Below are 27,302 nucleotides of genomic sequence, written 5' to 3'. Positions count from 1 at the left end.
CCAGCCCCCCTTCCCCCCAGCCTCCCAGCCAAGGGGATTAACTGAGGGTTTGTCCATTCAGGGAGAAAATCCTCCCTGTCAGCAAAGGGCTGTGGGGTGCTGCCCCTGCCCAGTGCGGGCTGGGGGGGGGGGGACACATGGGCTGTGGGGAGCTGCAGACAGCAGGAGGGGCACAGGCTCTGAGCAAACACCCCCATGGCAGCAGGGGGGGGGATTCCTGATGCTTTTGACAATAACCAGAGGGCTGTCCCCCCCAAGGATGCCAGAGACCAGTCAATGCTGCCCCATGGTACCACCCCCCACCCCTCCCACACTCCCCAGGCCTCGGGACCCCGTGGGGTCACAGCCCCAGCCTGCACCCTGGGGTGCCCTCCTGTCCCTCATGCCAGAGCTGTCACAGCAGCCCACTAGCACATGCCGTGGGGGTGGCTGGCGCCAGCGCTTCTCCCACCACCACCAGTGACGCAGGAAGCCCCAGGCAGGCAGGCAGGGAGTTATTTTAGATGCTGTCCCATCTGGAGGCTTCCAGAGCCAAAGAGGAGGGACTCAGGCACCTCTGCCACCGGCTGTTATTTAGAGAGACAAGTGCCAGACAGGGTCCCAACAGGACAGTTGGCCCCAAGCCACCCCAAGCACAAACCCCCACGCTCCTCTGAGCGCTGCAGAAGCAGGGATGGGTCACAGAATCCCAGACTGGTCTGGGTTGGGAGGGACCCCAAGGATCACAGAGCTCCAACCCCCTGCCACAGGCAGGGACACCAACCTCCAGGCCTGGAGCTACACAAGATTCCTCCAGGGAATCCAACCTGGCCTTGAACAGCCCCAGGGACGGGGCATCCACCCCCTCTCTGGGCAGCCTGTTCCAGCCCCTCACCCCTCTCAGAAACATCCATTGTTAATTCAGCCCATGAATTTTGTTCTCCATCCATCACAGCAGCCTCTCAAGGCAGGGTAGGTAGTGTTGGGTTGTGGCCCATCACACCACAGCACCCAGCACCCACTGGGCACCCATCAGGAGCCACTCACTGCCTGGGACACAGCAGGCCTGGGCACTCATGGCTGTGCATTGGTGTTTCCAAGCCTCTTCTGATCCTCTCCCTTCACCTGCTGGGCACACTCTGCCCCTTCTGGTGCTACCAAAACCCAAGGGCTCAACACCACATCAATCCCACTGCATCTCCCTGGGTGGATGTGTGTGGGGGGGAAGGCAACATCCCTCCCCCTCCCCACCCTACCCCTGCCTCCTTCCTCCATCCACAGCGGGAGCTTCTCCCCAGAGCACCCCCCCATCACCCCCACCCCCACCCCAGTCCCAAGCCCCCCAGCACTCACTGGTGGTGCTGCCTGACATCTGGATGATGCATTTGGACTCCCGGCTCATCTCCCGGGAGTTGAAGGGCCGCACGCGCACCGCCACCTTCACAGAGGCTCCCGCCATCCTGCTGCCCAGGGGTGGGTGCTGCTGGCAGGGAATAGGCAGCTGTCCTGTGAGGAGGGGAGGAAAAGCAGTCAGGACAGCTCACCCCCCAGCCCCCCCCCAGCCCCCCCAGCCTGTGGATGTGCCACAGGAGCCAAGGGAATGGCTGTGCAGTGAACCCCCCGCTTCATCCGCCCACGTTTTGCCTCTCCCACCCACACACCCCTGTGTATCTCAGGCCAGGACCCCCTGCTTGGCTCCCTTACCCCAGGGCAGCACCCAGAGCCTGCAGCACCCTGGGGCATCACCCAGGCAGGTGCCCACAGCAGGGGACAGAGCCAGCAAGCACGGCAGCATCAGCAGGACCCCCCCCCCAAGGAGTCCCCCCTGCCCATCACTTGAGCTTCCTGCCTCCACTTCAGGCCCAGCAAAGAAAGGACCAGGCAGCAGGTTGGGGGTGGAGGCAGGAAGGCAACGGCATCCATGTGGAGAAAGGAGGTGGCTGTTGGGCACAGCCACTGGTCCTTGCCTCTCAGTCAGCTCTCAACAAAGGCAGGAGCAGCCTGGCGTCAGCGCCAGCTGAAGCTCCCAGCTCACCATGGTTTTTCCACTCCTTTCCTCACTAAATTATTAATCACAAACCTCCCAAGACGAAACACACCACTAACATCTCTCAGAACAGCCATTCATCCCACCACCAGCGTCCAGGCTCTCTGGAGCTGGTCCTATCTTCCCATCTTAAAGCCCACCAGTGTTGGCCAGCAAAGGATGCTGGGGTCCCTCCCCTGCCCTTGGTCCTTTTCATGCCTTCCAGCATGCACGCCCTCTCCTGCCCATCCTCCTACTCCCTGGCTCCTCATGCTGAGCCTGAAAGAGGAGCTCAGCACCTGCAGCAGTTGTGGGCACCAGCTCCTCCACTACCTCTGTCTTCAGGCCCCTCTGGGAGGGTGTTTGCAAAATGCCCTGGGGCTCTTTGAGCCTGGCCTCTGCCAGGGGGATGCTCACTCTGGGCTGAAGGAGGCGGGGTGCAAGCAATGGCATGAATCTGGCTACACAGGACATGACCTGATGGAGATGGAGTCCTGTGGATGGGCCCTCGACATGAGGTGAGTTTTCCCACAGTGGAGATGAGAACAAGGAGGAACAGGGGGGTTAAAAAGAAAAATCCAGGGAATGGGGGGCTTTAAAACCCAGTGAGGTGCAACATCTCCAGCTTCACTCCCAAAGGAGAACCCACCCGTGCTCTGCCCAAAGGCAGGGGGGACATTCAGGGTGCAGTGGGGAAATCTGCAGCTGGAAAGGATTCTAAGCTCAGTGCTGTCTTTTCATCCATGCTTTGTCTGTTTTAAAAGCAAGCCTGCACCCCTGACAGCAGGGGAACAGATCTTCCCCCATGAGAGTCCCCAAACCCACCCCGCTGGGACAGCCCCACAGCTCCCAGTGTGCTGGTGGCCAGCTCCAGCCCTACATCCCACTGGGGAGAAGGGAAAACTTCAACTCTCTGGCAAAGGGGAAGGAGAAGGCTGGCTCTCCCATGAAAAGGTGGGGTCCATTCCAGGTGGAGGGGTGCATCCTCACAGGGCTTTCAGCTTAAGCTGCTCCACCCTGGTGCTCAGCAACACTGAATCCCTGTGGCTGTGCTAAACCCCTCCCTGTAGCACCTAACAATGGCCAGCATCACACACTGCCTTCTCCTCCACAGCCAGGGCAGCCTGTCTCTGCTCCACTGGCTTTCTGTGCCCAGGGGCTATGAAAAGGGAGGTCAGACCCCCAGACCCTCGGCAGAGGCCACCAACACCTGACCACCATCCCCCAGTAGCCTCTGGGCTGCCTGGTACCTGCCCTGGGTAGTGCCAGACCCTGCCCTCATCCCCATCTGCCCCTGCCCTGTTCCCTCACAGCCCCCCCAGCTCCACCACTTCCCACAGAGCAGCTCTGGTTTCTTTTCCATCCCACTCCCCCAGGCACCTTGTCTTGCTGCGTGTCCTCCACGAGCGGCTGCCCATCCTCTTCCACCCACTCAGCCCCACTCCAGAACCCCTCTGGCCCCAAGAAGCCCCCTCCTCAGCAGCACCACCTGCCCTCTCTCCCTCCCATCCCAATGTCTGCATCCCAGTGTATTCCCAGCAAGCTCAGCTAGCCCAGCAGCACCATCTCCTCTCCCTGCCACTCTTCCCTGCCGCAGAGCCACACACTTGGCTCCATTTTCTGTCTCCATCCATCCCCTCAGTCAGCATCGTGCCACTTCCCTCCTGCTCCTCTGCGGTTCTACACTCCCACCTCCACTGCAGCACTGTGACCCCCCCAGGAACCGCCAGCAGCCCCCCTTGCCCAGCACTTTCCCTGACTCTCCTTTTCCCAGCTCCCAGGAATCCAGCCTGCCAGCCATGGGCAGCGCTGCCAGCCACGGGCAGCACTGGCATCACTGGATGCAGGCGCTCAGCATCCCGCAGAGGGAGGGGATGTGCTGCAGCACAGGCTGCAGACAGGCAGGGCAGGGGTGGGCAGGGGGCTCGAGCCCAGCCAGTTCACTCTGCCCAGGGGACAGTCGGCCACCGCCCACTCCACCAAGAGAAATTCAATCAGCTGCCATCAGCCTTTCACTGGGACATAGCCCAGCACCATGGCCCCACTTCCCCCTCCTGGGTCCACCCCACACGCACAGGAGACAGGGGAGGCAGAGCAGCAAAGACCACAGGGCCCCAGTGCCAGGGAGCTTGGCTGGACTCATCCCACAGCTCTGCAGGGAATTTCCTCCCCACCAAGCCCCCAGCACGCTGCACCCTGCACATCCCCACCAGTGCACAGCTGGCTGCACCCTGCACATCCCCCACATCCCCACCAGTGCACAGCTGGCTGCACCCTACACATCCCCACCAGTGCACAGCTGGCTGCACCCTGCACACACCCCCCCCAGTGCATCCACCAGCCCGCAGTGATGGGCAAGAGGCCTAGAGAGCAATGATTAACTGGATCAGCTAAGATTAATTAGGTGGAGATTAGCTAAGAAGAACTCTCCTAAGTGCAAGGGCTCCTGACTGGCAGCCCTCCTGCCACTGCCAGGAGGTGACAGCAGGACAGAGAGCGCTGTCCCCAGCTGCAGCCAGCCTTGCCCCGAGGATGCGCCATGGGTGCTGCAGGACCCCTGGGGTTCCATACACAGCGCAGCATGGGCAGGACACCCTTGCTCCCTCTGCCCAGCACAGGGCAGGGGCTGTCCCACCAGAGCCAGGGCCAGCAGATGAAGAGCTGCCTCAGCAGGGCAGATCCGAGGTGGATCCTTCTTTTGTCTGCGCACATCCATCCATCCATCCATCCATCCATCCATCCATCCATCCACACGTCACCTTGGTGGCAAGGGCAGTCGCCCCATCCGGCTGCACCTCCCAAGCCACGCTGCTCTCAGCCACCAACCAGCCCTTGCTCTGCCCCCCACCCCCACCCCTACCTCTCCCCAGCTCCATCACGGGACCCTGCCCTCTCCCCAAGGGATGGCTGGGGACTCTGGGGGGGGGCAGCTGGCGCCGGTGACGTGGCACCCGTGGTGCCTGAGGGCTGCTCCCCGCTTGCCTCCTGCCCCGCACCGAGCGCCGGGGCCGTGACGCTGCAGTTTTCCCAGAAGCAGCAGCCTCAGGCAGGGAAACAGCTCAAAGGATGAGCCAGGGCAGGGGCTCCCCCATCCCCAGCTGAAATCCAGTCGTCGTTGTCGTCCCCCCCACCACCTCCCCCGGTGCCATGGTGGGCACCCTGCCCTGCCCCTCCTCACCTCCCACCTGCACCAACAGAGGACACAGCTTTGGGGGAAGCACGTGCAGCTCCCCAAGACATTTCAACCTGGATTCAGTGCCTGGTTGGTGGATGAGGGGCTTTGCTCACCATCATCCAGCTCCCCACACCCCTGCTACAAAGGCAAGTCACCTCACTCTCCATCACCCATTCCCCCCCCCCACCACCACCATCCACCCACAGCAGGGAGAAGCTGCCCAGAAAAGGCAGCGAGCTCAGGTGGGGTGCCAGCACAGATGGGTGGGAAGCTGGGGGTAGGGGAAGGAACACCCTTCCCAACACCCCTCCCAGGGTTTGGGGGCTGCAGCTCTGGCCAGGCGCAGGGAGGCGAGGGAGCGGCGGCGGCGGCTGTGCCAGTGCCAGCTGCCACCTCCCAGACAAGATGGAGGTCAGCGGCAGTGCGCAGGGACCACAGCGCCCACCACACCCTCGCACTCCTTGCACCTCCCTCCCCAGTGCCACCCAGGCCACCTGCTGCGGGGATGGACAGCTGGGGGTGGCAGGGAGGATGCTGGCTGGGCTCCTCGCCTTCCCCGAGCCTGGAGGCTGAGAGTGGGGCCCAGGAGAGCCAGGGACACAGGGGAGCTGGGGGCTCTGGGGAGGGGATGGAGGAGGAGGAGGAAGAGGAGGAAGACAATGGGGCAGGTGCAGGGCGGCTGCCTGGGAGCCGAGGTGGCCAAGCGTGGGGCTCTGCCCCAGCCCCTCCACCCAGTGACCACCCCCCTCCTGCAGCAACACAGCAGCCCTCACCCAGCCTCCCCTGAGCACAAGGGCAGCGGCAGCACCTTGTCCTTGGGGGGCAGGCAAGAGCCTTGGCAGCACCTCTGCCGTCACCCCCTGGGGCAAGACTCCTGTCTGGGTCGCCCGCTGGTCCCTCCGGCGCCGCCGTTGACTCTGAAGCCTAACGATGGCCACGCCGATGACGGTACAAGATGGCTGAGCTTCATGGCTGGAGCCACCTGCCCCAGAGGGGAGAGCGGGGGCGGCTCTGGGGTGCAAAGGGCTCTTTGTGCACCCCCCCTCACGGGCTGCAGGGGCGGCATCGCCCCCCTCCCGCCTTCCCCCGGGCTGGGGCCGGGGCTGCAGAGGCATCGCCCCGTCCCCGGGAAGGTCGCCTTCCACCCCCCCCCCCCACACACACTATCGCCCCCCCTCCCCCCGCGGCGGGATCCTTCTGGAAGCCGGGGCGGCTCCCGCCGAGTGCCGCGATGGGGACCCGCCAGTATCCTCACTCCCCGCGCCTCGGGGAGCCCCGCAAAATGGCCGCAGCCCCCCGCCCCACCGAGCCCCCCGGGAGGGAGCGCTCCCCTACCCCCCCTTCCCCGCCTCAGCCCCTCCGGGAGCGAGAGGGGCGGCACCGCCATCCCGCGGCAGCCCCGGCATCCCGCTCCCAGCCCTGGCATCCCGCTCCCAGCCCCGGCATCCCGCTCCCAGCCCGAAGGACGCTGGCCGAGGTGGGGGAGCGGGATGCCGCAGCCCCTCCCGGGCGCGGCGGGGCCGCCCGTGTCCCGCAGGGTGCCGCCCGCCCCTACCTGTGCCCGTGCCCGGGTGGCCGTGCCCGGTTCGGCGGGGCGCAGCGCTCAGCCGCGGGCGGGGGCCGCCGGCATGAGGCCAAGCGGCGCGGTGCCGGTGCCGGTGCCGGTGCCGGTGTCGGTGCGGGTGGAGGCAGCCCCGCCCCTGCGGTCCCCGCCCCGCCTCACGCGCTGGTTGGCCGCCCGTGGGAAGGGAGAAAGGGGGGAGGACGACGGGACCGGGAGTGCGCGAGCCGGGGATGGAGCGGTGACGTCAGCGCATCCCCCTCACCGCGCTGCGGAACCGCCGCAAGGGCGCGGGAGAGGCGGGGCGGGCCCCGCGCGTCACCCGGCAACCGTCGCCTAGCAACGCTCCCCCCCCCCCCATCATATTTCATCCACCGCTTCCCAGGGCGCGGTACCCCGGCCCCGCCGGCCCCGGCCCCTCTCCGGCCTCCGCTGTCAGCATCCCCCGGCAGTGCGGAGCTTCTCCTCCTCCTCCTCCTCCTCCTCCTCCTCACAAGCCCCCCGCCCCGCACGGCCAGCTCCCTCCCCATCGGCGGCGAGGAGCTGAGCCCCAGCGCGGAAAGCAGATTAAGCCTCGGCAGGCAGCTGTTTCCAGCAGCGCATCCTCCCTCTCCACGCCAACAGCCAGGCCACATGGCCCCTCCCTGCCCCAGCGTTTCCTCGAGTCTCCCCGGAGGACAGGCAAGGAAGAGGTGCCCACCTACCCGCCCACACCAGCGGTGGTGGGTCCCCAGAAAGTCTCTCCTGATGCTGTGAGTGAAGAATCACTTCAGCCAGAGGAATACGTGGCTGGGGCACAAGATGAGGACTTGACTCAGGACCTTTTGGGACAGTAGGACTCCCTCTCCTCACTTTGGTCCCAGGCTGACTGTAATTTCCATCACAGGTGCAGTGTCAGCCACACCAGCTCCCAGCCATGCTCAGAAATGACCATCTGGCTGCCCAGGCAGAAGTGTCCTCACCTCACATCATCCCAGTCCCCTGTGCCTGTCCCAGATTCCTTCAGCACTGGCTGCTGGTGCCAGCTCTGTGAGGGCCTGGAGGCAGGGGGGGGAACTGCCACTCCACAGCCACCATCCCCAGCTGTGGCCAGGAGACCACTGCTGGGCCTTCCAGGAGCTGGAAGCAGGCAACTCATCCACGTTTCAGGATGTGGATGGCCAGAGGATGGGCATGGTGTGATGGAACCGGAGTGATGGAACAGCCTTTGGTCACCTTAAAGGTGGAAGTAACTCAGGGTGGTGCCCAAAGTCATCGTCCTGAGCCCGGTCCTGTCTGTGCCCCAAACTATCACGATTCTGAACACACAACTACGACAGACACCATCAGTCTGGTCCCGTCCCACCAACCACCACAGCCACGCTGGAGGAGTTTGGGTGCATTCAATGGCCAGAAGGGACAGGGAGGGGATTGTCCCTCTCTGCTCTGCCCTCCCCAGCTGGAGTCCTGTGTCCAGAGCTGGGGCCCCAGGACAAGAAAGATGTGGGGCTGTTGGAGAGGGGGCAGAGGAGCCACAGAGATGCTCAGAGGGCTGGAGCAGCTCCCCTATGGAGAGAGGCTGAGGGAGCTGGGCTGGTTCAGCCTGGGGAAGAGAAGGCTGTGGGGGGACCTCACTGCAGCCTTCCAGTCCCTGAAGGGAGCAGAGAAACAGGAGGGGAATCAGCTTGTTAAAGGGCAGAGACTGGCAGGACAAGGGGGGTGGAGTGAAGCTGAAGGAGGGGAGGTTTAGATTAGATATTAGGGAGAAGTTCTTTCCAGAGAGAGTGGTGAGGGGCTGGAACAGGCTGCCCAGAGAGGGGGTGGGTGCCCCATCCCTGGGGGTGTTCAAGGCCAGGTTGGATGGGGCCCTGGGCAGCCTTGTGTAGCTCCAGGCCTGGAGGTTGGTGGCCCTGCAGGGGGGTTGGAGCTCTGTGATCCTTGGGGTCCCTCCCAACCCAGACCAGTCTGGGATTCTGTGGTTCTGTGATGAGAGCTGTCACACCTGGATTAATGACAGTGCAGTTTATTAAAGCAACAGACACACAGGTTCTTTGGGTTTCCAGGCATCAATCCTCTGTCTGCAGGACATGGGGTAATACCAGGAGTATCAGGAACACCCCTGGGCTACAAGCACCTTCCAAGCTATACCATGACCCTATAGAGATTTTAAGTTTCCCTGGGAGGCACTGGGCATAACACAAGGTTTGAATCTGACCCAGAGGTGTCCTGAAGGAGGGGGGGGAACACATCAATTGATACCAAAAGACAGAGTGGATGGTGTCTTCCTCACCATCCTCTCTCCCTTAAGCTATTTTATGTCACTTTTTACTTTTGAGGTGGAGCACGAGTGACTCTGCTCATACAAACCTGTGATCAGTGGGAAATTCTCCTGCTTTACTTTCAAAGGGAGAGGCTGAGGAAAAGTCAGGGCACAGGCTCGGTGAGGGGTGGTCTCACCTTGGAGGCAGGGAGCTTTCAGGATGGAGGTGTAGCTTTGTACCATCATGGTATTATAATGGGCAAAGTTCACCAAAGGGCAACACTTTGTCCAAACTAGTGTGAAAAGGAGGTTTAGGAGCTTAATGCAAGAAAGGATGTTTGGGATACCAACTGCTCTGCACCCTGGAAGTTTCCTGACAGCTGAACCTGTGTGATTTCTAAGTTCTCTCCAGTAGCTCTTCCACAGGCAGGTCCTTGGTCAGGGAGACCTGGCCAACAAGAGCTTTGTGCCACTGGAGGAGTCACAACCTGTGGCCCAGGACCTGCATGCACCGGAGCAGGTCTCCCTGCTGGGATGGTGCTGGGGACCGTCACCCATGTGGGAACCTTGTGGTGTGGGGTCTGCGTGGGTGCTTGCCAGCCCCAGAGCCTGGTGTGCCTGGGGAGCAGCCCCACCAGCACCAGCAAGGGGAGACCTGCGGCAGTGCGGTGGCTCAGACAGCAAGGTGGGCAGTGGTGACACATTAACGGGACAAGGAGGAGGCCAGGGACAGAGTCCAGACCAGTGGGAGGAGCACTGAGCCCCGGGGATCAGGGTCCATTGGCACCCTGGACACCACCGGCGTGGGATGCGCTGCCCTGCAGTGCTGGGTGCTGCCCGGGCAGCCTCCGCCGCGCCTCTGCTGCGGGCTCAGCTCCTGGGGACAGCCAAGCACACCATGGCCACCAGCCTGCTCCGCATCCCTCCGCCCCAGGGGCTGCTCCGGCCCCTGAGCGTGCCAGAGAGGCTGCTGCTCGGGCCGGGGCCCAGCAACGTGCCCCCCCGCATCCTGGCTGCAGGCGGCCTGCAGCTCCTGGGCCACATGCACCCTGAGGTGCTGCAGGTGAGCTGCCCCAGCCCAGCCCTCCTCCCTTCTTCTCCCTGTCCCCAAACCCCACAAAGGAGGGGGCTGAGGCAGCGAGGAGGGTGCCAGCCAGCCCCCCCTGCCCCGCAGGTGATGGATGAGATCAAGGCGGGTGTCCAGTACGCCTTCCAGACACACAACAGGCTGAGCCTGGCCGTCAGCGGCTCGGGCCACTGCGCCATGGAGGCGGCTCTCCTCAACGTCCTGGAGCGCGGTGACACGGCGCTCGTGGCTGTCAACGGCATCTGGGGACAACGCGCTGCCGACATTGCCAGGAGGCTGGGTATACTGGGGACCAGCGGGGCTGGATGCCAGGGTGTGGGTCCCGGTTTGCTGTCCCAAGCCCAGTGGCAGCTGGCATGGCTTCTGCAGCCAGAGAGTGCTCCAGTTTCTTTCCCCAGGGTGGTGGCCCTGAGCTCACGGTGGTTTCTGGCTTCTCTCACGCCAACCTCGCTCCTCCTCTGTCCACATTCCTTCCAGGAGCCAATGTCCACGAGCTGCTGAAGCCCCCGGGCGAGTACTTCACCCCACCGGACATCGAGGAGGTGAGTGCCAAGCCACGGTGCAGGGAGGTGGCATGAGCCAGCCCTGGGGACAGTCACCTTCCCCTCTGTTCCACACAGAGCCTGGCACGCCACAAGCCCTCGGTGTTCTTCATCACCCATGGCGAGTCCTCCACGGGGGTGCTGCAGCCGCTGGAGGGGCTGGGCGAGCTGTGCCACCGGTCAGTGCGTGGTGGGCATCTGCAGGGGCAGGCAGCACCCTAAATTTGGGGATGGGGGCACAAGATTTACATGCCCTGGGCTCTCCTCTGGCTCCCTGGTTACTGGGAGCAGTTGGTGCCAGTGAGATATGTGGCCTCGGGGGGACCTGCGATGCCAAGGCTGGGAGGAGTGGTGGGAGAGGGTGGCAGGGACACTGGGCTGAGTGAGCTCTGTCCTCCTGCAGGCATGGCTGCCTGCTGCTCGTGGATGCAGTGGCATCGCTGGGGGGAGCCCCCATCTTCATGGACCAGCAAGGTAAGGGCCACAGTGCCAGCACGGACATGCAGGGGAGGAGGAGGCTTCATCCCACAGCCAGGGAGGGCAGTGGGACCAGCCCCCACCAGCAGCAATAGCAGGATCTGCAGCATGTGCCCCCCCTGCTGATTGCAGCCGGGCTGGCAGGGGGCTCAGGGTGTCCTCACTGGGAGCCCCTGACCCCTAAGCAGCCGTGTCCCCTCTTGGGCAGAGATCGACATCCTGTACTCGGGGTCTCAGAAGGTCCTCAACGCCCCTCCCGGCACCGCTCCCATCTCATTCAGCGAGCGAGCCAGGTAAAAGCATCCCTGTTCCACTCTCCCCAGGGCTGGAGGGGAGGCTGTCCCCCTCCCTGCTTTGACAGCCCCCTGCTCCATCCTGGTGCTGGAGAGCAGCAGCTCTGCAGGATCAGAGCCCAGCTCGGGGCAGCGATGGGCACGGGAGCCAAGCTTGGCACTCACGTGGAGGGGCCTTGGGGACCTTCACCCAAAGCTGGTGCGGTCAAGGCCACAGTCTAGCCCTTCCCTAGCACTCTGCTTCACCAGGGAGAAGATGCTGAGGAGGAAGACGCAGCCCCCATCCTTCTACCTGGACATGGGCTGGCTGGCAAACTACTGGGGCTGCGATGGTGAGCCACGGAGGTGAGGACTGGGGGAGGGGGGTGGCTGGACAGATGGCCATGGTTGTCCCACCACAGCCTTTTCCCTGGCTTGGGGGGCTGCCTGTCCTGCACCATATCTGCTGGTCATGGAGAGGCCCTGGGGGATGGCACCCCCTCTGCGCTGGCTGCACAGGAGGGAGGACGCCGCACCCTGGTTCTCCCCCTGCTGCAAGCTGGGGCACTGCTTTGCCAGCCCAAACCCAGCTGGGTGCCCCTTGGGTCTTGCAGGTACCACCACACAGCACCCATCAACAGCTTCTTCAGCCTGCGGGAAGGCTTGGCCATGCTGGCAGAGCTGGTGAGGAGCACCAGGCAGGGGAGGGGAGGGGGGGTACCAGCTGTGCCAGTGGCACTTGGGATAGCAGTGGGTGCCCAGAGGACCCCACTGGCAGCAGGGACCTTCTCCCTCTTCTCTGTCTGCAGGGCCTGGAGAGCTCTTGGGAACGCCACCGGGCCACCTGCAGCCGGCTGTGCCGGGGCCTGCAGGACATGGGGCTGGAGCTCTTCGTGAAGGAGGAGGTGGGTGTGGGGTGAGGACATGGCCCTGCACAGCTGGGGCTATGCCTGGGCACCTTCTGCTGTGAGACAAAAGCCTTCCCTCCCCCTGCCCCAGCCCAGGGCTGCTCTGTGCTGGCAGGCAGCCTGGCTGGGGCTGCAGTGGGAGCTGCAGGCTTAACCCAGCTTCCCCCTGCCCCAGAAGGTCAGGCTTCCCACCATCACCACCGTCAGCATGCCCGAGGGCTACGACTGGAAGGAGATCACAGCCTTTCTCATGGACAAGCACGGCGTCGAGATCGCTGGGGGCCTGGGCCCTTCTGTGGGCAAGGTGGGCAGCGTGTGTGTGCCCTGTGCTGTGCTCTGACACCCCCACCCACCTCTGCTCATGGGCAGGTGGCACCAGGGCGCTGCTGCCCAGGTGGGTGCTGCAGGCAGGTGATGCTTGCCCAACTCCTCCTCTTCCTCCTCCCCCCAGGTTCTGCGAATAGGACTCATGGGCTGCAACTCCACTAGCAGCAACGTGGACCGTGTGCTGAGTGCCCTGAGAGATGCCCTCAGGTGCTGTCGCCGCAGCAGGCTGTGAGCAGCCCTGAAAGGTGGGGGGGTGGGCAGCTGGGACCCCCCTCCCCATGCCCAGCAGGAAGCCGACAGGCAAAGGGGCTCCGCTGACTCCCCGGGATGCTGCGACACCCAGCGACTGGAGCCAGGGTGGGCAGGAGCAGCTAGAAGAGGTGGGGACCTGGGGATGAGGGCTGTGGCTCGGCAGATGTGGGACACAGCTCCAAATGCCTTCTCCTGGTTCCATGCAGCATGGCTCCTCACTGGGACAGCCCCCCGGCCCCCCTCCACCCCCCCTTTCCCCTGCCCCCCAGCAGCCCTTCTTCGAGCTGACACAAAGGCTGGATCCCTTCCCCTTCACCCCCCTGCCACCAAGAAGTCCCCCTGTCCCTGCACCGGGTGCAGGACACCAGCCCCCCCCCTTGAGAGGGTACCCTGGGATGAAATACCCACCAGGGTGCCCAGCAGGAGCCAGGAGGCTGCGTGTCCCCAGGCAGCTGCAGCAGAGAAGCACCACGCTGACACCAGCCTTCAATAAAGCCACACGGCAGCACGATGCTCCCCACCCTGCAGCCTCATACCCTCCAAGGGGCAAGAGCACCCAGATGTGGGGTGGGCATCAACAGCAGGGTCCCACTCAGCTCTGCTGGGGGATTTCTTTCTGGATCTTGGAGAGGAGCTGGGCCATAGCTGTGTGGCGTGTGCTGTCCTGGATCCGGTACACCTGGAACTGAGCAGAGGCAGGGGGGGAAGTGAGGGGAAGGGGCTCAAGCCCTGCACCCCAGCACCAGGAGGGGCTGACCTGCTGGGAAGCTGCTCTGTGGAAAAAGACCTGGGAGTCCTGGAGGGCAGCAGGCTGACCATGACCAGCAGCGTGTCCTCATGGCCAAGAAAGCCAACAGCATCCTGGGGTGTATCAAGAAAAGTGTGGGCAGCAGGTCCAGGGAGGTTCTCCTGCCCCTCTGCTCTGCCCTGGGGAGGCCTCATCAGGAACAGTGTGTGTGGTGCTGGGCTCCCTGGGTCAACAAGGACAGGGAGCTACTGGAGAGGGGGCAGCAAAGGGCCATGGAGATGCTGAGGGGACAAGAACATCTCTGATGAAGAGAGGCTGAGGGACTTGGGACCTTTTAGCCTGGAGAAGAGAAGACTGAGGGGGGTCTTATATATACTTGAGGGGTGGGGTCAGGAGGAGGGGGTCAGTCTGTGTCCAGTGGTGCCCAGGGTCAGGACAAGAGGTGATGGGCACAAACTGGAGCAGAGGAAGTGCCACCTGGACATGAGGAGGAACTTCTTTGCTGGGAGGGTGGCAGAGCCCTGGGCCAGGCTGCCCAGAGAGGTTGGGGAGTCTCCATCTCTGGAGCCATTCAGCCCTCGTGATCCTGGGCGCTGCCCTGTGCAGCCTGCTCGAGGGGACCCTGCTCTGGCAGGGGATGGGCTGGGTGGGCTGCAGAGGGCCCTGCCAACCCCCATCACTCTGTGACTCTCCAGCCCCATAGATGGGTCCAGTGCCCCCCGACTCAGCAGTCCCAGGAGGGGAGGTGGGCACCATGGCAGCACAGGGAGCAGGGCAGAGTCGTGCCCAAACCCCAGGGGGGGAGGTGGGAAACAGCCCAACCCTCAGGGTCCCTCCTGCTTTGCCACAGGGAGCAACGGCCTTTCCTCTGCCCCACAGCTCTGCCCACCCCACACACACTGATGCTGTGAGGTGAGAGCACCTGTGGCCCCATGGGGGCTCCCCCAGATCCCCTCCTGCTTCCCTCCAGTGGCTTTGATCAGCAGCCTCCCCCAGCCTCCAGTGCAGGACTGGGCAGCGTGTGCCAGTGTCTGCCAAGGGCTGCAGGGCTCTGGGGGGCAAATTCCAGCACACCCAGCGGATCCTGGTGCTGCTGCGCTCCAGGGGTCCTGGTGTCGGTCAGGATGGAGTTAACTTCTTCTGTAGCAGTGGATGGAATGCTGAGTTTGGGTGTTAAAATGGGAGCAGTGCTGGTAACACCCTGATGGTTTTAGTTGTGGTGAAGCAGTCAAGGACTTTCTCAGCTCTTTGTATTTCTCTATTCATGAGAAAGGAGCAGTGAAGCCAGGGCAGGTGACCCAACTGGCCAAAGAGAGTATTCCACGCCAATTACATCCTGCTCAGTATAAAGGGGGCTGATGGGAGAGGGAGAGGGGTGGCTCTGGGATGCGTGGTTTTTGGGGTACGGTTGGGTTCCGGGACGGCTCTGGGTGGCACAGCCTGAGCTGTGGGTTCAGTGAGACACTGCATTGGGTATCAACAGCTCCAAAGTCCTGTTAGCATTGTTATATTTGATCTTTCTGCTGTTCTAGTAAACTACCCTTATCCCAACCCATGGGGCTTTTGGTTTCTTGGTTTTGGGGTTGTTATTTGCCCCTTCCTTTTCCCTTCCCTTGCCTCACCCCCCCACACACACACTTCTCCCCCTCCTCTTTTCCTTTGAAGAGCAGGCAGCTGCCATGGATCTCAGCTCTCAGCCAGGGTAGAACCACAACACCAAACCCGCAGCCCCCCCCCCTCACCTGGCTGAGCAAGATGTCAAAATAGGCCGTGTCCCAGTAGGAGCTGTCCTGGGTGGGGAGATGCAGCAGCGCCTGGGTGCTGGGGTCTTCCTGGCAGCTCCGGGCGCGGGCGGGGAGGCCGAAGTGGAAGCGGAGGCGGTGGCGGGGGCTCCGGGCGAAGCTCTGCACCTTGCGGCACAGGGCAGCCAGGCCTGGGGCCTGCGCGGCCAGCAGCAGGTTCTCCTCGGGCCGCAGGAAGTGGGGCAGGCGCCGGGTGGCCAGGCAACGGAGGAGCACCACCAAGAGCCTGTAGACAGAGCCCTCCAGGTCCTGCCAGTCCTCTGGGGAGGGGAAGAGCTCCGTGCTCCACAGCAGTACCATCTGTGGGGAGGGAGGAGATGGCTGTAGGGGGTCCGGTGCTCCCCCACCGAGGCCGTGCGGGGTCACCGTGAACCCGCCTGTGGGGATGAGCCCTCAGAACAGGCAGCATGTCCTCAGCAACCCAGGGGCTCACAGGCTCCTTGGGCCACGGCAGGCACAGCTGATGTCCCATCCCAGCTCCACCAGCAGCTCCCAAACAACAGCAAAAGGAAATCCCACTGGTGGTTTTCACCAGCTGCTGGTGAGGCAGGTGAAGCCCCAGCAGCTGCCACACCAGCTTCTTCAGCTCTGGGCCAGAACACGGCCCAGCACCTCTTGGCAACCCAGCAGAATGGGCAGTGCACAAGGTGGGCTAGAGCAGAAATGGCTTTTTTGAAGGACAGATGCACACTGCACCCTTTTTATTAAAAAAAAAAACCCAAACAAACCCAAAAACAACACAAAGAAACCCCCACAACAACAACCAAACATCCAAGAATACAACATAAAGCCAACCCCCCCAGCATCTGTGTTACTCAGAGCTGGAGCTGTTCTCTCAGACCACTTTGCCTCCTTCTCCACCCCATCCTGGAGAGCAGGGACAAGGCAGGGCACACCTGGATCGTGCCACCAAGTGCTGTCCCCAGCACAGTCCCTTTCCCAACAGGCATCACCAGCTGGTGTGGATCCAAAGCACCAAAAAAAACCCCCAAGGTTGGGTGGAGTGCAAGGGTTTGGTAGAGGAAACTCCTCCCTCAGCCCTGCACGGGCAGCTCCCAGCATGCTGGGGCACCCAGCACCCCATGGCACAGCCAGCACGGTGGTGCAGCCCCCGGCACGGCCCCTGCCCAAGGCAGCCTTAGCAGGGGATGTGTGGCACATGGACACACAGCCCCAGCTCCACATGCCTCAAGCTGGAGGTTGCTGGTTCAATACAGCAAGGAAGAAGGATCAAAGCCCTCCAGCCAGGGGCTGGTGCCTCCCAAAGCGCTGCAGGAGCTGGGATTTGTTGCTAGGGCTCTTGTTCCAGCAGCACGGTGGGGTGCAAGAAAGCAGCCTCCACTCTGCCTGCCCAGAGAGCTGCAGTCCCACCAGCAGAACGTAGGTACCTTCAGGTGGGTGAAGGTGAGAGCAGCCCCCTGCCCCTCGTCCCCCCACTCCTGGCTGCAGAGCTGGTTGAGCAGGCGCAGGCTGTCCAGCCGGTGTCCCTTCAGCGTGTCCACAGCCCGCAGCAGCTTCAGGACCGGGATGTGAGTGGAGGATCTGGCAAAAGAGAGATGGGCTGCAGTGAACCTCCACCCTCCCAGCTAGGGAGAGGACACCTCTGGTCAGGAAGGAGCAGGGAGGGATGCTGCTGAGCGAAGCTCCTGCCTTCCCAAGGGGTACAAGAGGGGATGGCTGCAGGATGCCCTGGAGGGAAGGCTGGATTGGACCTCAAGGAGGGGTTGAGCATCTGGCTGAACACATTGTGCCCAAAATAAGCCTGGGCTGGTCCAGCTGCACGTCTGGCCCCTCCTTGGGGCTGGGTGGCTGTGCTGGCAGGTCATGTATGTGTCACCCACCCATAGCCTGCCCCAGGAAGCACCACATCACCCTGCCACTGCCAGAAGCCCAGGCTTGATCCCGAAGCCCAAGCAGGAGCTGCCACCCTCCTGGAGAGCTGCCAGTCTCCTGCAGCCAAGGTTCAGCTCTTGTCAACAATTTGGGAGGGGTGGGGTATTTCATTTGCATGAGCCTCTCCTTCCTTCAGCTGCCTGAAATTTGGCTGAGCCTTTTCCCCCAGCGCAGGGCAACGGGTTTGGGCTTCACACACCCCCCCCCCAAGACCCTAAATATGTCTCTCCACACTCCCATCTCTGTCCTGCCTGCACCTAGCAGCGCTGCCAGCCAAGCAGGGGCACAACCACGGCACTCACCTCCAGCAATTGGGAGAGGCAGGGACAAAGTGGGCTTCTTCCCCAGCCTCACGGAGGCTGCCCGAGGGGAAGGGCCCCTTGTCCTGCCGCCCCTTGAGCCAGAGCGGCCCCTGCTGCCTCCTCACCACAGGAACGATGTCGAAGCGGATGGTCTTCCAGCCACCACGGATCAGCAGGGAGAGCTCCAGGGCATCCTCCTGTATGCTTTCGGCGCTGAGGTCACCTAGATAGGGAGGGTTTGGCCGTGGTTGTGAGGTTACCACAGCCTGTCCCACAAGCTGAGCCAGGTATGTGCTACAACACCCATGGGCGGGTCCCACCCACCCTGCTCCACTCATCCCTTTTGGATGCTGCTGTTTGGTTCCTCAGAGACAGCCAGTCTCCAAAACACTCTGGGGAGGGGGGGATTTCAGGGAGGAGCATGGCTCCAGCAGGGCTCAGGGCCAGGTGTGGGCACAGCAGGAAGCCCTGAGTGGACAAACAGGGATGGGTGGGGTGGCTGAACAAGGAAAATGGATCAGGAAAGGTCTCAGGACCCTGAGGAAGGTGAAGGGCTTTGGCTTGGCCACCAAAGGAGGAGAGAATGGTGGGCTTGCTGGGGCTGGGACTTTCAGACCTGTGGGTCCTCTCACACCACATCTCCATCAAGGCTGAGATTCACTTCAGGAAGTACCTTTGGAGGTGGGAATGCATGAAGAAGTTGAGGGGATCCCTAGGGGCATTCCTGGGGTCCCTTCCCCACCATGTCCTTCTTGAAGATGCTGGGGCGCATGTGTGTGCAGGGTCACACCCACGTCCCAAGGTTCAGCCCTGATGTACCTCCTCTAGGGAGCAGGGGAGGCCAGGACAGACAGGGACAGCATTGCTAGGGTGAGCCAAGGATGCCAAGTCCCTGGGCAAACCCCCCCAGGGACTAATAGCAGGGAGGGGATGGACCCTGCATGGAGCTGTCACCCACCGAGGAGCCTGCTGCCAGCCCAGGGTGAAGGTGCCCAAGGATGGCTTTGCTGATGTGGGACTGCAGGGAGTAGTTTGCATCTTCCCTTCCTGAGCTGAAGGCAAAGCCTGGCCCAGGGCCTGGTAGGGCACTTGCTCAATCACTCTGCAGGTTTTTGGGGGGCCCCACATGCCCAGGGACTTACGCCCCAACCCGCCTGTGCAGGGACCACCACCAACCCGGGCTCCTGCCTGGGGAAATGCCCCCTCGGCGTACGCACCTGGCTGGAACAGGAAGAGGCGTTGGCACTGCACGATGGCTGAAACAAGGAGCTCTTTCAGGCGCTGGAGGACTTTGCCGGGAAGCAGGCACCCCGCACCACCTCCCCCTGCCGTCACACCAACAGCACCGGTCCAGTCCTCCAAGCCAGCCCCTGGGGAAGGCACTTCCAGGCAGCAGTGCCCAGCTGAGGGGTCCCAGCATGTCAGCACCCGCAGGGCATCACCGTCGATCCTCAGGGGGACCTCCATGGTGACGGCATCCTCAGAGGTGCAGAGAGCAAACTCGAAGGCTTCCAGGTTCCTGGCGTAATCCACAAGGAAGCGGGGATCCCTGGCATGGATGGCCTCCAGCAGCGTCAGCAGGATGTCCTCAGCCCGCTGGAAATGCTCCAGCCGCTGCCTCTCATGGGACACGATTGCCCCCAGGTAGCTGCTCCACTGGGAAGCGCTGGCTGCCATGGCAGGGCTGACACCGTCCCCAGCCTGCTCCAAGCTGAAGGGCAGGGCTGGGAGCTGGCGCAGGGCAGGCGGGTAGAAGCCACGGCCCAGCGCTTTACAAGCATCGCTGCTGGGCCAGCGCCAGGGAGAGTGGCTGGGAGAACCAGGGTGGGGGACCAAGCCACACCCCTCCCAGCAGATGATAAAGGATGCTCAGCCGGCTGCTCGCACCCAGACAGCACCACGGCCTCTCACACCTGCCCTGGGGCTGCGCGCCAGCAGCATCCCCTCCGAACCAGGGCAGACGAAGGCAAAACACCCCCCTCCCAGCTGATCCGGTCACCTCGGAGCTTGCGGCGCGCCCACACGGGCCGGTGCGGGGGTCGGGCCGTGCGGCGGGGGGCTGGGGAGACCTGCGGGACCCCGGGCAGGGCCCACAGCTCCACCACGCCCCGGCTCAGGCTCGTCAGATGTAAGCAGCCCCCAACCACCCGGCCGGGAAGAGCCCCCCCCCCCCCAGGGATGGCCCCATCCCGGGCTGCGCCCACCCCATCCCGCCGAGCTGCCGGGGTGGGCGGCGCCTGCCCCGCCCCCTCCTCCAGGCCACGCCCCCTCGTCACCCCGGCAACCACCACCCCCCCCGCCACGCCCGAGGCGCAGTGGCTGCGGTTGCCATGGCGACAGCGCCGGGCCGAGGGGCGCATCGCCACGGGGGGACCCGCACGGCCCAGCGCCCTCGGCCCCAGAGCCGCCCCGCAGCGGGGCGGGAGCCGGCCGGGGCTCCGGGGGATGGGGAGGGAGGGAGGGGGCTGCGCTCTGCCCGGCTGCCGCCAGGAGGAGCAGCTGCTGCTGCTGCTGAGGGACGGGTGGTCGTCACCTGCCTCCCCAGAGCGGCCCGGGACAGGCCTCGCCCCTGGGTTGGCCCGGGCTAGGGCAGCTCTGGCCAAAACCAGGGCAGGGAGCGGCTGTTGCTTCCGCGCTGCCCTCGGTCCTTCAGCCCCTCCACCAGCCCCGGCCTGTGGGTGCGTATGTTGTGGCTCCTCCCAGGCCCGGAGCTGGAGCTCTCGGTCATTAACAGCCCCCGGGTGTCCTGCAGGGCTCTCCCAGCACGGTGTGGGAGCCCCGGCTTCCCAGCAGACGGCACCGAAGGGAGCGAGGGAGGCTCCGTGACAGCAGGAGCCGGTGTGGGAAGGGGCGGTCGCTGCTCAACATGGGGCCCTAGGACAGCTTCTGGGGGGAGAGAGGGAACGGCAGGGCTCACAGTTAGTCCTCCCACCTCCTCTGGCTCAGGCTCTTTATGGCCCCGTTACACAGCCCAGATGAAGCTGGTGGGTTTAGTTGCTTGGCTGCTTCTCCTTCATCCCTGTGAGTGACAGAGGAGCCACCCTCCAGACAGGGCCCTGTCTGTTCCCTGTGGCTGCCTGTCCTTCCGCCAGCTCAGCTCTGAAAACCCTCCAAGAGGGAGCATGGCAAGAGCTTCAAGCTGCAGAGCATCCTCCTGTGCCTGCAGCAGGAGCCCGACCCAGGCTGTGAACAGCCAAGGCTGGGGAGACCCAGGGCACACAGGTTCTGCGTCTCCTTACCCATGTGTTCTCAGTTTCACCCCACTGACCACTGTCCTGGCCAGGACTGCAGGCACAGATAGGTCTTGCCCTCTCCCATCGTGCAGGGAGGACAAGCCAGCTGGTGTCCCTGCTTAAAAGCAGCAGGACTCCCTGTTGCCAAAGTAGGGGTCCTGTGGGCTTCACACCCAGAGGGGTTCAGGCTCATCCTGGAGGATGCTAAGCCCAAGCCAGGCAGGAGCCACAACCACTCCAGGCCCCAATGTGGGAAAAAGAGAGCAGAGAGCCACAGGCCACTGCTTTCCTGGGGTTGGTGGGGCAAGGCTCACTGCTGGCAGGGCTGCTGTGTGCCTTGGGAGCAGCTCTTTGTCCCACATGGACTCCCTGCTGTGGCTGCAGCCAGCACAGTCCCTCAGGCAGCACCTGTCAGGGATGCTGGAGGAGGCCATGGGGGTCACACAGGAACTGAACTGGGAGCAGGAGCCTCATGGGGCTGGGGAGACAGGGCAGTTCCCCTGGGTAGCTGGGTGCTGGTGGGCATTTCCCCTTCCTCAGTGTAGTGCTGGCTGACCCCACATGCAACCCTGGCATCCTGCTGCTCTCACTGGCAGAGCTCTGGTACCAGGTGGAGTGGGTGCAGTGCAACGTCTCCCCAGCTCCTCAACACTTCTGGCACCTGCAATTTGCAGACCTCCATGTGCCATCGTTGAGAGGTGGGTGCTACAAAATGCTGCCCTCTGCTCCTTCCCTCAGGCTGGGGGCTTCCCCTTCCCTCTTCCTCCTTCCTCTTTTCTCCTATCCTCCTTCCACTTTTCCCCCATCCTCCTTCCCCTTCACTTTCCTTCCTCTTCTTCCCCTTTTCCCTTTCCCCTTTCCCTTTTACCTTTTCTTCTTCCCCCTTCTTCCTTCACCCTCCCCTTTCATCTTTTCCCTTCCCTTCCCTTCCCTTCCCTTCCCTTCCCTTCCCTTCCCTTCCCTTCCCTTCCCTTCCCTTCCCTTCCCTTCCCTTCCCTTCCCTTCCCTTCCCTTCCCTTCCCTTCCCTTCCCTTCCCTTCCCTTCCCTTCCCCTACCCCTTCCCCTTTCCATTCCTTCCTCCCCTTTTACCTTCCCCTTCTTCCCCTTCCCATTCCTCATCCTCCTCCCTCCCCAGTAGCCAGGAGCAGGTCCGGGAGGAGCATCTCCCCCAGGGCTGCCAGGCACAGGCAGTGCAGGCCCAGCAGGAGAAGGATGAGTGGGCAGGGGGCCGGTGCCACGTGCTGCCTGACACCCCGGGGCTGGGGTACAACTCATCATCAGGGTGCTGGGACACAGCAGGAGGGTCACCCTTGAAGCAGGGGGACAGCCACCGAGGCCGAGCAGGCAGCTCATGTTGTCAGGTCCGGCCCCCCACCTGCCCTTTGCCTGCTGCCATCCCTTGGAGAGCCTGAGCAGGGTGCCAGGGGAGCCCAGCCAGGTGGGAGGAAGAGGAGCTGGCACAGGGAAGGGATGATGCAGGTCAGGGAGGAACCAAGCACCAGTGGGTGGTGTTGGAGGGGCGGGGGGGAGGCTGGGGATAGGAACCCTGCTGCGTGGCACGGCCGGGCGCTCAGCGCGGTGCCAGCGCCGCTCACCCTGCGGTGTGAGGCAAGACCTAAGGGGAGGGGAGGTTTCCTGGCCAGGAGGTGAGCTGGGCTGTGGGGAGGCCCAGGGAGAGAGCAGGCAGCGCTGGGCCTGGGCTGGTCACTGGGAGGGTGGCAGGCAATGGGCTGGCACTGGCACAGGGGCTGGGGGGAATGAGCTCATCGCTCAGTTTCCATCCCAGCATTTGACGGTTCTAGGAATTTTTGTTCCATCCAGAAAACAAGCCAAAAAGGAAAGGAGAAGGCAAGGGAGAGAGAGAGAGAGAGAGGGAAACACCCTGGGGTCATTTAGGACGTTCAACATGTCAGGGGTGGGCAAGGGGCTGGGTGCCCCTCACCCAGTTTGCCCCTCTATAGGACTCGGCAGCCACCACACACCCTGCCAGAGGCCACCCTGCAGAGAGACACAGGGGGTTAAGGTGCCAAAATTAACTGGGGACAGGGAGACTGGGATGCAGGAGGTAAGTGATTCTCTGCTCTGCACCCCCCCACCAGCTCTACACTGGCCATGGCACCCCACACCCAGAGACACAGGAGTCCAGCAGGAGCAGCACGTCCCCATCCCACCCCCCCCAGCAAACAGGCTGGGGTGGGAAAGGGGGTGGGCAGGCAGGCAAGGGAGGTAGAGAGGAAGGGAGAGTAATTTAACATGACAGGCTGTTTATTTTGGCAAAGGGGGTTTCTTTTCAACAGATTTCAAAGCCTGGCCCTGGGGCTTGGGGGACCACACCGAGGAGCAGGGCTGCGAAGGTGGGTTCAGCGGGGCGCTTGGACGGGGACATGGGAGTTTTGGCTGCTCCATCCAGAGTTCCCAGCACTGGGGTACACTCACACGCTCCAGTGGAGCCCCCACACCACCAACACCCCCCCTAAAACCTCCCCCCTCCCTGGGTTTGCCCCCATGGGCACCCACAGGCACATGCTTTGCCTGCACGCACTCCGTGCACGTTCGCACGCTCCCCCAGCCCCTGCTCCTTCCTCCGGGGCCAGGGCTCAGCTGGATTCTTGGCTTCCCCCAACAACATTTCAAAAGAGGCTGTTTATTTAAAAAAAAACCCTAAAAAAAAAAAAAACCCAAACCCACCCACCCCACATTGCTAGGAAAGAAATAATTATTACAATCCCATTAAGAGCTTTGGCTGTAAAAGCCCTGAGAGTGTGTGTGGAAGGAGCAGAGGCTGGGAGCAGCAGGGAGCACAGGGGGTGGTTTTCCTGCCTTGTGCTCTTTTCTTTTTTATTCCAATCCTGGTCCAACATCACCACTCCTCCCTCCCCCCCCTCCTCCCAACTCCCCCACCCCTCCTTTTCCTCCCCTTTATCCTGGGAAATGAAAACAATTTATTTAATGATGGATCGTCCCTTTCTCTGGTCACTGACCTTCTGGGTGAATTTCTGCTGAGCTTGGCGGAAAACGTGAGGCTGAGTTGTGGATCCCATCTGTGGATGGGGGATGGGGGGGTTGGGGGGGGTAGGGGGGGGAGAAGCTCACCCTCATCCTTCACAAAAAAAAACCCCCAGCAACAGTCCTGGGGAGTGGGATGGAGCTGGCAGGGAGGGTCCCCATGACAATGGGGAAGTTTTCTGCAAACACCGTGCCTGGGCTCAGGGATTTTGGGAGCAGGCATGAGGGCTGCAGTGCTGACACCCCACCCTCCCTCCCCCATAGCCCTGCACCTCATCCCCTTCTCTCTGGGAGAGATCTCCAGCCCCCCACAGCCCACTCCCCAGCCTGGCCCCAAGTACAAGGGCTGGGTTGCTGTGCTGGAATGAGAGCGGGGGATGGAGAAGCTGTACCCGGGGGTAGGAGTGAGGGGCAGAATAGCTGCGCTCAGGGCGTGCTGAGGTGGTCCCCATCCCACCAGCAGCCACATCCTCCCTCACTGCCCACTGGCAGGGTGGCTTGCTCGGCTCAGGGTGTCTGTGGGAGGTGGTTTCCAGACCTGGGTAGGCAATAGGACCAGGCACGAGGCTGGGGATGAGACCAGGGACACACATGTGGGTCTGCACAGATCTCCCAGCAGTGGCCAGCAACACATACCCCACAGCAGGAGGTTTGGCCCCTGGGCACTCGGGTGCCTGGCCAGGCTCTGCTCCCTGGGCAGAGGAAAGCTGGGCAAGCCAGAAGGGTTAGGATCACACTGTTCCTTCAAGGGGGGGCCATCAGCACCCGGCAGTGCATTGCCCCAGGAATGGGTGCAGCCCCATCCCCACCAGCTGAACTCAACCCCAAGCTGACCTGCAAAGCCGGGATGGAGCAATCCAGGCTCCAGCCCCCTCCCCTCTGGCCCTTCCTCTGCCATGGCCTGTTGCTCAAAGCATGGTTCTTGTAAAAACATGTAAATATTTATACAAGAATAATTTAAAAAACATGGCCTGTCAAATAATCAAAGCAGCAGAACATCCGAGGAGGTTTCAGCTGGATTGGGAAATCCAGTGTTGCTTTCTGACACCACACTAGGATGCTAGAGGTGCTTGTGGCTGGTCCCAGCCCTAAGGGCTGCCAGACTTGCAGGCACAGGTTTGAGGTCTTCCTTAATGCAGTTTGGGGACCACAGTGGTGGGTGGCTTTCACTTGGAACAGGTCGAGCTCCCCGCTGCTGGGAGCCCCAGCTGGGTACGAGGCTTGGCCAGGTACCAGTTTGAACCTCACATCCTGGTTTTGGCACTGTCCCCTGCACTGGACTGTTCTGGGAGCCAGAGAAATCCTTGGGTGAAGTGCTGCATGCTTGTCCTCCCCAGAGCTGTGTGTCAGGGATGGGGACTGGAGTGGGGAACAGCAGGGCTGCCATCGCTGCCATGGGATGGGAAGGGTCCAGCTTTCCCATCCCTCCCCATCTCCAACCCTTGCTCAGAATTTCAAAAGCTTGGCTTTGCAGCAGTGGGCTGAGAACCCTGGTCCAGGGTTTCCTTCAGGGAACAAGGTTTTTGTCTGTCTAAACAGTTCCCATTTACCCTGGTGTCACCAGCTGGTTGCCAGCATGACCACAGCTCCTCTCCCGAGTTCACGGTGTTCCCGCTTTGCCCTGGCACCACTGAGAAGCCCCGAGCTTCTGGTCCCCAGGGAGGCAGGGGTACAGCCTTAAAACAGAGGCACCCCCAGCCCTGTTTCTGCTCACTTGGGGCTCCCTGGGCTGGGACAATGTAATTGCCACCAAGTAACCCTGTGGCCGTAGCCCAGCTTGCCTGAAGCCACCAGACACCTTGGCCACGCAGTGCAGGGGGTCCCAGGGTGGCAGGGGAAGGTTGAAGGGGTGGGAGAGAAGGGGGTTACCCCATTCTCATGGCCCATAGACCATGAGGTGGGTGCTGCTGCAGGCTTGGGCAGCGCAGGGGAAGCAGGAGCCATGTGCTGCAGTAACCTCCACTCTCCTGGCCACTCTGCAGCCCCTTCCACCACCCACATTTACGCACGTGGTCCGTGTTCTCGCATTCTTTGAACCCCAGCCAGAGAACGAGTTCAAAGCCCATCGTTAAAACCTTGCCTCCCCCCCCAACCCCAACCTCTTTGGGTGACCTGGCTTCCTCGTTTACCCCTGGGAAGGGGGTTCCAGGGCCAGATTCCCCCCTTCCCCCATGGGAGGCAATGCTTGTGCTGCACATGAGCTGAGCTCGGGGATGCTCAGCTCACCCCTCTGCCCAACAGCCCTCTGAGCTACTCGGGTCCTCCCCACACGTGTGTCCCCCTGACACTTGTGAGGTTGGCCTTTGTGGACCTTGCCAGTGGATATCCAGAGCTGCCCTTTGTGGAAGTCAATAGGCAGCAGCCAGCGGAGGGCAGGCTGTGGATTTGGGGCAGCCCCAGCCAGCGGGGCCTGTCCCTGTCATGCATCATCCCTGTGATGCCAGGGAGAAGCAGGTTCACGGTCAGCTGGTGGGCCTGTGGCTCCATCCCTCAGAACACAGCTCTGCGGCGGGAGAGCTGCTCCCACAGAGCAGCTGGAGCCCGTCACCCTCCTCAACCTACTTGCCTGGGAGGAAGCGGCAGGCCCGAAGGCCGCCAGCCCCGTGCCAGGCCCTTTCCCTGAGCAGTGCTGCCAGCCACCAGTGCCGGGAAGGGCCAGGAACGCCTGGGATGAGTGCCAGGAACGCTGCCCAGACCCACGCCTTCCCCACCCCACAACGTAGCCCTGTTTTGGAGGCTGCCAGATGCCCTGAACACAGCCATGGAGGGGGGGGGGGGTGGAGGAAAGGGGCATTCAGCCTTCAGAGAAGGAGCGAGCAACGGCAACCAGCGCTTGGCCAGATGGTGCGGGGAAGGGGCTGCTGCTTCCTTCTCCCCCCCCCATACTCCTCCCAGCTTTCTCATCACGGAGCCTGGCTCTGCACCGGCTCCAGGCCCTGGCCCAGAGGAAATGGCTGCCGGCCGTGGCCCACAGCTGTTTTCCCCGCTTGGGTAGCTGCTTTCAATTTAACATCCCGGAGAGCTGGCCCGGGCCGCCGCCGGGGGAGTGTTGCTGCAGCGCTTTCCTGTGCGAAGCCTGCCTAGAAGAAAACCCTTCCCTCAAGCTCGGGATGGCTGCCGGCTGGGCTGCTCCCTCCTGCCTGTCCCACGAGGGAAAACCCACCAGCTGAGACACAGGACAGCCCCGTCCCCTTGTCCCTTTGGGAGCTGAGTGCTGCTCTTGGGAGCGCACAGCAATCAGGGGGCTCAGCTCCCCATCACAGCAGCCCAGGCCACAGCTTCCTGGTTGCGAGGTGGTGGGTGCTGAGAGCCAGGAGACAGCCCACCACCCCCCCCCCCTCACACTTCAGTTGCTCCCCAAAAGAGATGGGTCTTTGCCAGCACCCCCGGAGCCATGGATGGGCTGTGTGGAGAGAAGGCAGAGCCCCCACTGCATCCCCCCCACGGTGTCCCTGAGCCAGGGAAGGGGCAA

At 62.7% G+C, this 27,302-nt stretch overlaps 3 protein-coding genes across 5 annotated transcripts in view; 1 reads left to right on the top strand and 2 right to left on the bottom strand.

Moving 5' to 3' along the window:
• Positions 1-1,438, bottom strand: part of KIF1A (kinesin family member 1A) — a gene marked incomplete at both ends in the record, with an annotated part of 33,012 nt that extends 31,574 nt beyond the window's left edge. The window contains one exon of the mRNA XM_084267193.1: positions 1,333-1,438. Coding sequence (XP_084123319.1) covers positions 1,333-1,438 — 106 coding nt within the window. The remainder of the gene's footprint in view (positions 1-1,332) is intronic.
• Positions 1,439-9,773: 8,335 nt separating this feature from the next.
• Positions 9,774-13,366, top strand: AGXT (alanine--glyoxylate aminotransferase). Of its 3 annotated transcripts, none has more exons than XM_084267236.1 (11): positions 9,774-10,043; positions 10,155-10,347; positions 10,545-10,609; positions 10,688-10,788; positions 11,013-11,083; positions 11,295-11,379; positions 11,629-11,724; positions 11,973-12,042; positions 12,168-12,263; positions 12,445-12,570; positions 12,718-13,366. In XM_084267236.1, exons 1-11 carry the CDS (start codon positions 9,789-9,791, stop codon positions 12,823-12,825), a joined length of 1,266 nt encoding a protein of 421 aa, XP_084123362.1. In that variant the 5' UTR covers positions 9,774-9,788; the 3' UTR covers positions 12,826-13,366. The 3 variants fall into 3 exon arrangements, with proteins under 3 accessions (XP_084123362.1, XP_084123361.1, XP_084123363.1); XM_084267235.1 differs by having other exon boundaries at positions 12,442-12,570; XM_084267237.1 differs by lacking the exon at positions 12,718-13,366 and having other exon boundaries at positions 11,973-12,263; positions 12,445-12,572.
• On the bottom strand, positions 13,111-19,267 carry MAB21L4 (mab-21 like 4; the record flags this gene model as incomplete). The annotated part of the gene is made up of 5 exons (XM_084267238.1): positions 13,111-13,530; positions 15,336-15,695; positions 16,784-16,937; positions 17,591-17,813; positions 18,808-19,267. 5 exons carry the CDS (start codon positions 19,265-19,267, stop codon positions 13,438-13,440), a joined length of 1,290 nt encoding a protein of 429 aa, XP_084123364.1. The 3' UTR covers positions 13,111-13,437.
• Between the last annotated feature and the right edge of the window lie 8,035 nt (positions 19,268-27,302).

The sequence above is a fragment of the Gallinula chloropus genome (assembly GCF_964237585.1).
Source record: "Gallinula chloropus genome assembly, chromosome: 8".
Lineage (NCBI taxonomy): Eukaryota > Metazoa > Chordata > Aves > Gruiformes > Rallidae > Gallinula > Gallinula chloropus.
This window is presented reverse-complemented; position numbering and strand designations above follow the sequence as displayed.

Coding starts and splice junctions, on each gene's coding strand:
- AGXT (XM_084267235.1), top strand. CDS start 9,789: ATGCGCTGCCCTGCAGTGCTGGGTGCTGCCCGGGCAGCCTCCGCCGCG. Junction 10,610..10,687: donor CCCCACCGGACATCGAGGAG/GTGAGTGCCAAG, acceptor TGTTCCACACAG/AGCCTGGCACGCCACAAGCC. Junction 11,084..11,294: donor CATCTTCATGGACCAGCAAG/GTAAGGGCCACA, acceptor CCTCTTGGGCAG/AGATCGACATCCTGTACTCG.